The sequence below is a fragment of the Lutra lutra genome, chromosome 7 (assembly GCF_902655055.1).
Source record: "Lutra lutra chromosome 7, mLutLut1.2, whole genome shotgun sequence".
NCBI lineage: Eukaryota > Metazoa > Chordata > Mammalia > Carnivora > Mustelidae > Lutra > Lutra lutra.
Window position 1 is genome coordinate 44,979,323 of NC_062284.1, and position 13,342 is coordinate 44,992,664.

General features: G+C 39.9%; 1 protein-coding gene across 17 annotated transcripts in view; it reads right to left on the bottom strand.

Annotated features, from left to right (window-relative positions):
• CSNK1G1 (casein kinase 1 gamma 1) overlaps positions 1-13,342 on the bottom strand; it is a 193,981-nt gene that overhangs the window by 44,358 nt on the left and 136,281 nt on the right. For all 17 annotated transcript variants that reach the window (XR_007128513.1, XR_007128515.1, XR_007128514.1 and 14 more), the window contains 2 exons: positions 3,068-3,219; positions 990-1,224 (listed from right to left, as the gene is read on the bottom strand). Coding sequence is in view for 13 of the 17 variants with exons in the window: in XM_047735794.1 (XP_047591750.1) it covers positions 990-1,224; positions 3,068-3,219 (387 nt within the window). In the remaining 4 variants the exon portion in view is untranslated. The remainder of the gene's footprint in view (positions 1-989; positions 1,225-3,067; positions 3,220-13,342) is intronic.

Consider the following 13,342-nt stretch of genomic DNA (forward strand, 5'->3'; position numbering starts at 1 on the left):
CCATATATAAAATAGATAAAAAGGGAAGCTTTTCTGGAGAAGCTAGTGAGGGGCCCAGGGCCTTGTCTATTTGGCCTTCCCACTGTTCCTTAGACTTCTCTTTAAGTATTCTCCCCTGGTTTAGTTCCTCTTACAAGTAAGGCCTTCTGCCTTCATTAGCGCTTTTAGCAATATTTGTGCCAATTATCTATCCTGAATACAATGCAAGATTCATACAGGTCCTTTCAGGACTGTCGTATAGGCAGTCATTCATACGTAAACGCCAAATTCATCATCAGACTTAACTAAAATGCTACCATCTTAACACAAAAATTCAAGTGCCCACACTGCTGAGAAACTAAGCATTTGGAAACAGTATAAAGAATTAAAAATGTTTAAGTTGTTAACAGGATACTTAGGAAAGTCACTAACTTACCACCTTAGTTTTTCAAGTATAAAAATCACTTGCCTTGTGAAGCAATAAGAATCACAAGTTGTAACGCACAATGGGGACAAAAGTATTATTGGAATAAAAAGTTATTTTAAGGGGCACCTGGGGGGCTCAATGGGTTGAGCCTTTGGCTCCGGTCGTGATCTCAGGGTCCTGGGATCAAGCCCCGGGATCAAGCCCCACATAGGGCTCTCTGTTCAGCAGGAAGCCTGCTTCCCCCTCTCTCTGCCTGCCTCTCTGCCTACTTGTGATCTCTCTGTCAAATAAATAAATAAAATCCTTAAAAAAATTTTTTTTAAAAAGTTATTTTAAGGGGGTGCCTGGGTGGCTTAGTCGTTAAGGGTCTGCCTTCAGCTCAGGACATGATCCCAGGGTCCTGGGATGGAGCCCTGTGTCAGGCTCCCTGCTCAGAGAGGAGCCTGCTTCTTCCTCTCCAGCTCCCCACTGCTTGTGTTTCCTCTCTTGGTCTCTCAATCTCTCTGTCAAATAAATAAAATCTTTTTAAAAAAAAATTTATTTTAAAGACCTGCCCATTTCATGGAGCAGAAAATAAACACACCTTTGCCAAGATGCGTGTTGATAGACATATATCTTGCAGTTCCAGTTAAACTTTTGTGCTCCCTGTAAGGTATGTGTTTTTTGGTTTCAGGGTCAATGTACTCCTTGGCTAGTCCAAAGTCTATAATGTGTATAACATGCTCTTTCTTATTGCCTTGTCGGCCAATCAGGAAGTTCTCTGGCTTCACATCTCGGTAAATGAGATTCTTTGAGTGCACATACTCCATTCGAGAAAGCTAAAAGAGAAAACATATCAATGAAAACATCCTAAAGAAGTTTATTGGGGGAAAAAAACATCAAAACATTTTCTTTTATCAGTCCAACGTTTTAACTACTGAAATGAAAATAAAACTCATTTCTTTTTCACTTCACTCTTATAAACTAGAAAATATTGATACTTCACTCTTATAAACCAGAAAATAGATACAAATATATACATAACAAATATCGGGGCGTCTGGGTGGGTCAGTTGGTTGAGTGACTGCCTTTGGCTCAGGTCATGATCCTGGAGTCTCAGGATCGAGTCCCACATCGGGCTCCCTGCTCAGTGGGGAGTCTGCTTCTCCTGCTGACCTCTCTCCTCTCATGCTCTCTCTCAAATAAATAAATAAAATCTTAAAAAAAAAACCAAAAACAAAAAAAAAATCGAGATAAATGCAAGTGGGATAGCACTGTTCAGCTAAAATGATAATATACAGTTTTATCTCATAATGTTATAATTTATAAATGATGAAGAGAATTAGGTGTTTTTAGGCTACTTCAGAAAGCACACATTTGAAGCAAAGAGGGTATAGCTCAGGGGTAGAGCATCTGACTGCAGAAAGCACACATTTGAGAGGTGAGAGGTATCCCCAGCCAGGATATCAGAATAGGTTAATGCCCTGTGAAGACAGGTGCCACTGCCACATTCACCTCCTGCCCACACCTTCCTATCCTCAATCAGACACGACTCCCCAACCTAATTCTTTATGTTGCAAAAATATGAGAAGTAAGGTCCAGAGAAGTTAGTACTGGACTGATTTCCCAGAGCTAATCAGCAGCGGAGGTAGAAGTGCAGTTTTTATGTGAAAGTAAATAAAGCCCAAAATAATAATCATAAAATTACTTCAGAGGCACCTGGGTGGCTCAGTTGGTTCAGTAGCCAACTCTTGATTTCCACTTAGGTCATGATCTCAGGGTCCTGGGATCAAGCCCCACGTTGTGCTCAGAGGGGAGACTGCTTGAGGAGTCTCCCTCTCCCTCTGCCCTTCCGTCCCCTCTCTGTCTCTAAAATAAATAATCTTTAAAAAAATCATTTCAAATTGCGTTAAGTTTTATTTCTATCTATGACACTTCTCTACTTAGCATAGAAAGGGAAGCTCAAGCATTTGAATTTTGGACTCAAAAGTCAAGGTCAAGGTCAATTTTTTTTTAAACACATTTCGAAGCTTTTACTGTAAAGTGGGTGAGACCATCACCATTTCAGACCATTAAAGACCATTTGCATCCTTCCTCTGAGAGGGTGACAAACTCCTCAAAGTTGAGAACTGCCTTAACTCTTGAACTGGAACTGGTATGCAATTTGGCTGGAATTGAGAGAGCTGTCTCTTCAGCTCTGCCAGTCTCTGTGAGAACTAGAGGCCAGAGAACTAAGACAGGTTCTTGGTCACAGCACTCTGGAATCTGATTGTTAGGGCAGTGGGTTACATCACCAATCCTTTCTTGGATGCAAGGGTGAGGGGAGAGGATAGAACCTTACAGCCATATGTTTAGAACCTATAAATTAAACATCAAGAAAATTACTTGCATTTGTACAATTTCACCTAATCATCCTTCTTCTCCTCAATCTAAATTATAATGCTTCCACTTCAGTTAAGGGCAGGGTATTGCTCCAAGGTGCAAATTCTTAAAATAGAGAGGACAGAAGATGCAGTGTGACTTCTCTGGGTTAACCCTTTTTGCCCGGCCTGCTTCCTAGAATGCAATCAAGCCTCTGAGTGTGCGTTCACTAGGTGTTACTACAGCCAGGAAAGCACTAAAAGGGTCACAAGGGTGTAGCTGGGGGATCTATCTTTCCGCAGAATAGCAATGCCAACTTACCAACTGGATGGCTATCATTAACACCGTCTTCAAAGTAAAAGTTCGGTCACAGAGGTCAAACAAATCCTCCAAGCTAGGGCCAAGGAGCTCCAGCACCATGGCATTATATTTCCCACATGGTCCGAAGTAATACACCTGTGGAAGACCTTCACCTGCAAGCAGAGGGGAAAAGGGGTACAGAGTGGGGGACACAAAACCCAAAATGTGAGATAGCTCCATCAGCACTGAGTAGAAATACAGAAAGCACAATTTGTAAGATTTCCATTTTCTTTCATAGTCCCTCCTGGATAACCTAAACTGAGTAGAGCAGCTTCAAAGGGAACTAATAATGGGCAGGAAAGGCGAGCCACTGCACAATGGCCTCAAATAAGCAGCTATTTTATACCAGAGTGACAAAGGTATTTCCACTGCTGTATAAGACAGAGAATGGTCCCTGATCCATTAACTGGATCAGAGCATAAACTATTCTCCCCCAAGGAGGCCCGAAAGTGCACTGTCATAAAAGGTTCAAAAGACAGCTCACTGCGCTCAAAGCCAGCCCACCTGGCCCTGGCGCATTAGCTGGTTTCATCTGCGCTCCCTATGCTCACTGCCAATGCCATATGGGCTGTCTGCAGCTGTTGCCCCAAGGAGAACTCAGATTGAAGGGTTGAGGTCACAGAGGGTGCAGCCTGACCCTCTTCTCACAGGGAGTCTCTGTACTTTCCTGTTTTCTATCAGCTGGGGCAAAGCCAACAACACAGGGTTTGGTTACTGTAAGTAATTCTGAAAGGAAAAGGAAGGGAAAAAAAAAAAAAAAAAAAGCTGGGCTTTCCCCAGATTTGAAATTCATAGCTCTAAGATGCCAAAATCTAGACTTTCTCACCTAAGTGGCAACTTGTGAATGAATTTCCTCTCTAAAGTGTATTGTAAATATGAGGCATTCAGTAAATAAGTGTTAAATGGCACCATGTGAGTGGTGGATACGAACGAAGACTACAGAACATTTTAAAAATCTGGTCTCATAGAGCAGAAGCACTTCCATCTTACATGTTTATATATACCATGGTCTGCAGTTGCTTCTGCCTACAAGTTTTTTAGACAACAAAATTCTCTCCATCTCTCCATTCTCTTTCTATGTACCGGCGCGATACAAGCAGAGGGAATTCTCTCTGCCATAATCTGAATGCTTATGTCCCCCCCACCCCCATCCTCAAATTCCTATGTTGGAAACCTAATGCCCAATGTGATGGTTTTAAGGGGGGGGGGCTTTGGGAAGTGATTAGATCATGAGGGCAGAAACCTTGTGACTAAGAGTAGTGCCTTATACAAGAGAACCTACAGTGCTCCTTAACGCCTTCTACTGTGTGAGGACACAGCAAAAAGTCAGAAGAAGGTCTCCATCAGAACCTGACCATTATGGCACCCTGATCTTGGACTTCCGGTCACTGGAACTGTGAGAAAGACATTTCTGACTTCATAAGCCACCCGATCTGTGGTACTTTGTTACAGCAGCCCAAATGGACTTAGACAATACCTACTACTTAAACCTCTAGCCCAGTATGCCCAACCTTGTCCCCAGCATAAATCTTGTCTATCTGGAGTGGGGACGCTTCATTGCTCTGACATCTATTTCATGCCTCTTGCATGTACTGCTGCTACAGAGTCTCTTGTTCCATCTACGTACGAAGCAACTCAAGTGTTCTGATATGTTCATCCCTAGCTCATATCATCGAATGTAGTATACTCTGCTCCTGCCAGCTCCATAAATATCCACTCAGTTGTCCTTGTGGTTGTTTTGATTCTCCCTATCTCTAAAAGGAAACAAGATTTAATTTGAAGTGTCTTTTTTTCCTCTGTTGTTCTGAACTCATTTTTCAGTTTTATTTAAAATATGCAAAACCTCATAGCTGTTCCCAATAAGTCCTGCTGAAAAATCCAAAGCAGAACACCACCATAGACAGTCATTGCTTTTATTAACCAGACATATGGTAGACGGTAGTAGTTTGGGGATTTTTCAAATTTACATCCTATATAATAGTTTTTGATGTCACTAAAATTTGATTTTCCTAATGTAAATATTATATTCTTCAAAACAGATTGTGGCAGATCTGTTAGTGGCCTGTCCAGTGTCTACGATCTCTTTCTTACTTAATAACAAAATTTCTAATTATTGAGAATAGCAATCTGCCCAGTTCTAACTTTTCAACCTCCCTTGATAACAGGAATGCTAGTGAAACAGAAGCAGATGGTTCTAGAAAAGCTCTTTCATGGTAGCCAACTCAAATTGGAAGTAGTCCCCCGCCCTTGACAATGGCTCAAGCTCCAGAAGCCATCTAGAACCACTAGACACCTTGAGGATATCAGATAGTGCCAAGAATGAACGGAACAAAAAAGAAAACATGAGTCCCTGATGGCTGTGAAGTAACCAGTGCTGGACTTCCCTTCCCTCTGGACTCTAATCCAAAAGAAAAATCAATCTCTACCTCGACTGAACTGTTATTTGGATTTTCTCTCATAGCCAAATCTAATCCTAATTAATAAACATATTATTCTTTTAGTTGGTTAAATTGCAAATCTGGGCACAATATCCTCCTTCTGAAGTACAAGCTAAAAGTCAGGCCTGCTTAGAAATATAATACTGACATAATTTTCTATACTTGCTGCCAATACTTAAGGATCAGTTTAAATGAGACAAATAATCATCTTGTTCTTGACAATCTTTAGTAACACATCTAGGCATCTCTTGTCAGACATTTCCATGTTTACAAAGAAGTCACAAAAGCATTCTGGATGATGTCTATAATTTCTGTGTATGAGTTCTATCACTCATAATTCCACCTATACCTTCAAAGATGTGAGGAGTTCCTGCTGGCTGCATTATTGCTCCTTGTATTAAATACCGAGACCGAACAATACTCTGGCAGGCTTTGGATACTCAGGACAACTTCTAGATTACTGAGTAGCTTGAAGCTTTTCTCAAAGATGGACTAAGTCCAAGATGCTACTGTAGAAAGGGCTCAAGTCAGTCTTTGATCTATTCTGCTACCAACCCTGAAAATTCCTTCATGTCTGTTTTGTCATCTATAAAGAGGAGGGAAGCATTTAGACTGGTTTCCTTTTAAAACCAAAATTCTGACAATAGCTAGGAATTCCTTCTAGCTACCTTCTAGGTTCCTCTTTGTAAAGCCATAGAACCCATATGAATGAGGCATGCCTCCATGTTATACAGAATATGTTTGGGTCAAATTAGAATGTAAGCTGGTAGTGGTAGTCGACTAGAAATGTGTCTGTTAGAAACATCTCCAGGGGCGCCTCAGTCAGTTAAATGTCTGCTACCCGCTCCAGTCATGATCCTGGGGGCCTGGGATGAGCCCCACATCGGGCTCCCTGCTCATCAGGGAGTCTACTTCTTCCTCTCCCTCTGCCCATCCCCCTGCTTGTGCATGTGCATGCTCTGTCTCTGTGTCAAATAAATAAATAAAATCTTCAAAAAAAAAAAAAAACCATAAAAGACTTGTCTGTTTAACTTCTTAGGTATTACAGAAAATGTGCCAAATATGAAAGTCTCTTTGGGAGATGTAGCCATAATTTATTAGAACTATCTGTACAGAAAGATACCCACTCAAGTTCCATTCTGTGCCAGTGTTTCACATGACTGCCCATAAAGTGGCCAATGTTGGTGGTTAAAGACACAGATATAAGCCCACTAAGAAAGTCTCTCTCTCTCTCTTTTTTTAAAGTCTATCTCTTTGATCAGAGATTAGCACACAGTAACGACTTATCCTGGGCTGAATTTCAATGAGAAATACTGTATATTCTATTTCACTGTTCTTCAACAGAGCCATGTTGAATTCAGAGCTTAAGAAATTTTTAATCCATAAACATGATGCTGTGAACCCTTTAAGAAGACAAGGGATGAGGTCAGAGCCTTAAATGCAATAAGGTACTTCCTAGAAGTAAGTGTGAGGTAATGGGAACAAAGTGGGAGAGATGGGCAAGGCAGATATGCACTGAATTTTTTGATCCATGGTATTTCAGAAGCTAAGTAGTTTCATAATCTCTCATCTGCTCTGGAAATCAAGCACTAATTAAGATCTCCCTCCTAAACTGGTCAACTGCATAAAAGCCTGGAAATTAAAGAAGTAAATTCTGAGTTTTCTTCTCCTAAAAAATTTCCAATGGATTTCATCATATGCTATTTAGCCACAGGTTAAATCTCTTATAAACCAAAACTGCAAGGTTATATGTACCCTGTACATATTATCTTGTACATTTTTTTAAAAGGTTTTATTTATTTATTTGACAGAGATCACAAGTAGGCAGAGAGGCAGGCAGAGGGAGGAGGGAGCAGGCTCCCCGCCGAGCAGAGCGCCCCATGCGGGGCTTGATCCCAGGACCCTGAGACCACAACCCGAGCCGAAGGCAGAGGCTTAACCCACTGAGCCACCCAGGTGCCCCTATCTTGTACATTTTTGCAGAGTACTTTAAGACAGCTTTCCCATCCATCAATAACACATTCTTATAAATCCTGCTGGACAGGGGCACCTGAATGCTCTCTGCTCAGCGGGGAGCCTGCTTCCCCCCCCACCCCCGCCCCCTCTGCCTGCTGCTCTACCTGCTTGTGATCTCTCTCTTGTCAAATAAGTAAATAAAATCTTAAAAAAAAATCGTGCTGGACACACAGCTCACACACATATCAAGTTGCACAGAACAGGAAGTGAGGTTTACCACATGACAGCTAATTTTCAGTCTGTCATAAATTTAACTTGGGTTAAACACACCAAATCAAGGATAATGGCTTCTTTATCATCCAAGCTGTTAGCTAAAAAGATTCCATAATGCATTATGAACAGTAACTACTCTAAGTAGAGATATTTTTAAAAAGCACATCAGGCTGAGAACTGAAATAGAACCACCTCAAAGCTTTTGGCAATTTGATCACATTATTGCCTAATAATTAGCCTTTCATTCTTTTTGAAAAACTAAATTATCTATCTGTGAAGCAAGTTCAAGTAAGTCCCATACCCACATTAGTATCTGGATTAAAAAAACACATATATTAATATTTCCATAGAAAATAAGTATATGTTGGTGATGACTGTCATCTAAAGTCAGGACCAGAGAAAACCTTTAAGGACATAATGACCTTGGCAATTCCCTTCTTTTCTTTTTGTTTATACAGCTGGATTTTTAAATTCTTACAGAAAACAGGACAGTGTTTCTCCAACACTTAATTGTCCCATAGTAGTACCTTCTAGCACAACTACTAATAATGTTCTTTAGTATTTGTGAGAGATTATGGAAATACTGTTTACATGTGAAGTTATCATCAGGATTAATGGTAATATTAAACAAGTCCACCTAACAAGAAAGCAGAAAGAATAGGGAAATAAACAGGATTATATTCCATAGGAAGAAGTAAAGGGGGAAAATAAAAGCATAGCCTTTAAAACTCAGAAAGTAACTCTATGAAAACAATGCATCACAAAGATATGAAACAATACATGTGTTTCCCTTTTCTCATTTCTCTGACTCTGAAAAATGCCTCCTTACAGTATGAACAAGTTCACATATGAATCTACTCAAAATGCCAGCTTAAAAACAACAACAACAACAACAACAACAAAACAGCTAGACCCAGAATTAAGCAACAGGATTACTTTGTCCTGTAATGAAAAATGTTTTATAATCATCTTGTTCACAGGCTGCTTGGGAATTTGAGTATTGCTAGACATATGCTGCTAACGTGAGCTCAAATCTGTATGGTGGGAGAAGAGAAGGTGAGGAAAGGCAAGAGAAGACAAATAAGCTCACCTTTCTGAGCCAAAAAAATTGAGCTTTTACAGTTTCTCTATTTTACACACACACACACACACACACACACACACCCCTACCAAGGCCTTAAGCCTCAAAGCACGGTCAAAGTTTTATTTATCCAAAGGAGCCAGGAAAGAAAGCCAAAGGTGGGAGAAGAGATTTCTTCTGTAATAGATAGCATCTAAGATAAAAACCATTTAAAAGTGTGCTGTGTATTGGGGTTGGGTGGGGGTGGGGGGATCTTCTGTCTTTCCAAAAAGACTCAGCTCAGAACTGGTAAAAACTTACCGGATAAAAACCCAGTCTCTGAAAAACTTCTACTTTCTTTAGTATTGCATTCACAGTTTCTGTGATTAAGTTATAAATGCAGAATATCTATTGAGTTTCAAAAGCTAAAAAGAGATATCAAATTCTTAATACACACCTGAGCAATAATAACTACAAAGTTAAGAACATTCTAGCAAGCACTTAAAAGGAATGAAAGAAAAAAAATGAGGTCACTCAAGAACAGTGAACTCCTTCTAGACAATCCTGCCCCACTCCCCTTACACATTTTGTCCATGTGTCTGTCTTCCTTACTAACAGAAGACTGTCTGAATGCAGTGACTACTACCATGTGTTAATTATGTTTGCATGTCAGAGCCTAGCATTGGCCCAAACATATGGCAGATAAGAGCAGGATAAATATTAAGTAAATAAATAAAAACAATTCAGTGAAATGCCACTTGAGTTTTCTATCTGGAATGCATAATACCTATACCTCAAAATGCTAAAATGTATATATACAGAACAAAACAACTTCATCAGATTTTAAACGTGCAGGACATGCTAACACAGTTGATACTTCTGAGTAGTTCTTGTTTGTTTTTCATAGGAATGACATTTTTTAAAAGAATGCTTTGTTGGGCAAGCCACCACTATGAAGATTCCAGTAATGAAGAGTTGTAGTATCTCTACATTGGCTCTCTTCTGTATATTCTTCCATGATGGTTGTACATGTATCTGCAGTTTTACAGTTTTACCTTGCTGTTCCTTTTGGGAACCTATGTAAAACTATTCATTTTAGTTAACAGCACCAAAAGCTACACATAAACAATGGTCCATGTCTTCCCCGCTCTCAAAAAAGCACCTGCCCATCCAAACAGGTTAAATGACCAACATTATGAGTCATCTGATTTGTCTAATGTGCAAAGGCAGTCTGATGACATCTTCCTATCCCTTTATTTTCTCACTCCATTCATTTATAGACAAGTTCTTTACTTTGGTCCAGGCTAACTTGGAATTACATGGTCTTTCCTTTACTTAAGTAGCCCTTTTCCATTTCACTTGAACCTCACAGTCATCCTGTGAAGAAAAGAGGAAAATACTAATAAACTCCACTTTACATATGAGATGGAGACCCTAAGAGATGTTGTGTGACCTTTCCTAGGTAAAAGAGTGCCCAAGTAACACAAACAGATCTCTCGACTCCAGATTCGCCGCTCTCCAGATTTATGTGGCTGCCGAAGTTACTTTCTATTGTTCCCATCCTACCTCTTCCAAACCACATGCCCTTTTGATTAACATTTACCTTCTGTAGCAACTCTGTCACTCTTCTAGGATATAAATCCCCTGCTGTATTACATAAGCAGCTTAATCTATCCTATCCATTCCCTGGGTTCCCATTACTTTTGTATCAGCTCCATAAATACCACCCTTTCAGGTTTCCTATCATATATCTATCTCTCTATAGTTCTAGAGCTTTGTCAATTCCAGCCCCTGATCCAGAACAGGGGTCACTTGGGCATTATTTTTTAAATTATAAAAGCAATGTGTTTCTGTAATATGTATTACACACATACATAATATATATTACACAAACACATAACTTTTATATATACATAATAGGTATATTATGTATATACATGTATATATTATGTATATATATATATACACACACACACACAGACGCACACATTCAAACAATCAAATATAACAGCAAACCAAAAGCAGTACAGAAATATATGAAGAAAAAATGTTCACATCCATAACAGATTAGACAAATTCACATAACTAAGAATACTTTTCCGCAACTTCATTTTTAATTATATAGAAGACATCTTTTCTTGTCATCTCATGGGTACATCTCATTCATTTTAACAGATCCATAGTATCCCACCCATATTTAAGTTTTTCTTAGTACTGATGGACATTTAGGTTGTTATCTATATTATCTGTTGTTAGAGTGAACAGATCCTGCTTTTGCCTGGCCTGCACACTTTTCTTCCTTCCTGTGATAACAACACTTGACTCTCCTAGTGTGGAAGCACCATTTCCTAGATACGACTTCATGTGGTTAAAGTGGGGTCAACTCATTTCCCACTGCCTCCCCAAGGATATAACTCAAGCCAGGTAAATCAGAGTAATCTATCTCCCTGCCCTGGGGAACTGGGTCAAGGATGGGTGCTTGACTCATGTTTGTACCGTGAGAGTCAACTCAAGGACACTGTGGACCTACAGAGAAGGAGGAACAATTCCTTCCCACCCCACCCCCACCGCTAAACTGGAAGGAGCTTAGCCTGGAGCTTTTAGACACTAGACACATGAAAACAGGCATACACACACACACACACACACACACACACACACACACACACACACACAGACACAGACATAGACTACCTACCTGGGAATGAAACACAGAGAAAGCAGAGCTGAGAGAAACAGAGACAGACAAATATGTCACATAACCTGAGGATCAAGGACAGTGTTGGTCCTGGATCCGGATTGCCTGAGGTATGAATATCGCTGGACTTACCAGTTCTGTGAGCCAAAAAATTTCTCCCCTCTCCTTGCTACCCTCACTCCCCAAGTGAGCTAGAACTCTATCATCTGAAAATTAAAGAGTCTAGACAAATATGCATGTAAGATGGCAAAAATCCTTGTGCCCACATTTTTGGGCATGAGTGCAAATATGTACCTCGAGGGTAAATTCCTTTAAGAGAAAATGCTGAGTCAAAAAGCATGAGTATTTAACATTTCACTTTATATCGCCAAATTGCCAAGAGGTCTAAATCCTGTGGGTTCCTGGTGTGTCTCCAGTCCTGGGCCTGCTTTAAACACAAGTCATATTACTTACGTATGGAGGCCCATGGACTATTTAAAACTGCTTTCAGAACCTGCCTTTATCTATTATCCCAAAGCTCCAGCTCCAGGTTACCTCCTTATTCTTAGCCACAGATATCTGAAGGCATCTCTAGTTTTTTATCCAAGTTACCATTGATATTTCAAAGTCAAGACACCCCATTATTTGTTCAATGCTACCATGGAAAATTTCCCTCAAAGCATACCTCTATTATAAAAGTCTACTGGCCCTAAACTGCTTTATCGTTGATGGAAGTGTTTTTATGCAGGTTCTCCCATTTAATCCTAGCAAGTACATATAGGTATTACTATTCTCATTTTATAGGTAAGGTAACTGATCTGAAGTGACTTGCTCAGGTCATATAATGGAGTGGTACAACCAAGACCTAAACCCCCAACTTCTGCCTCCAAGTCTTAGGCTCTCTCACTATATCACATGTACCCATGTGCTCTAAGTTCACAGACATCTACACTGGCAATAAGTTCTACTGGGATGCATTGCCTTGATAGGAGATTAACTGATCTTATAAAGATTCAGTAAAACATGGCTTGTATATGAATCTAATGGACAATCGTAAGATATTGATGATGTTGATACATTATGAACTCAAGTAATAAAGAAAGTAATACTTCCCTTATGAAAGCACAGGTAAGATTACATCAAGAGTGCAAAAGTGGGGGCGCCTGGGTGGCTCAGTGGGTTAAGCCGCTGCCTTCGGCTCAGGTCATGATCTCAGAGTCCTGGGATCGAGCCCCACATTGGGCTTTCTGCTCAGCAGGGAGCCTGCTTCCTCCTCTCTCTCTGCCTGCCTCTCTGCCTGCTTGTGATCTCGCTCTGTCAAATAAATAAATTAAAAATCTTTAAAAAAAAAAAAGAGTGCAAAAGTGGTATTTTCCTAATACAATTATGAAGGAGTCAATCTTTAAATGAAGTCTATTAATAAATTGAACACATCATTTAGGAATTCAGAAGGCAACTTGGCAAACACTTAGAATAACACACAAAGTATAAAAAGCAGATAAGCATTTGTTTTCATTAACTTTGGGCCCATTTAACAAATTGTTCCCAGAAGTTCTCTGATTAAAAAAACAAAACAAAACCTACTAAGGCACACAGTCTAATCATAGCACAGAAGCAGAGTGCCCCCTATTACTGAGCTCTGTTAATATTGTAACACCCTTCCTTAAGCATCCAAATAGCCCTGGGAGAGTAAAGGACCAAGTGTTACCCTCATTTTCGGAACGGAAACACAGAGGTTAAGTGGCTTACCACAAAACAACCAGTAAATGGAACAGCCTGCCATTCTTTTCTCATTTGAGCCTTTACCCATATATTTCTCCAGTCAGAACACA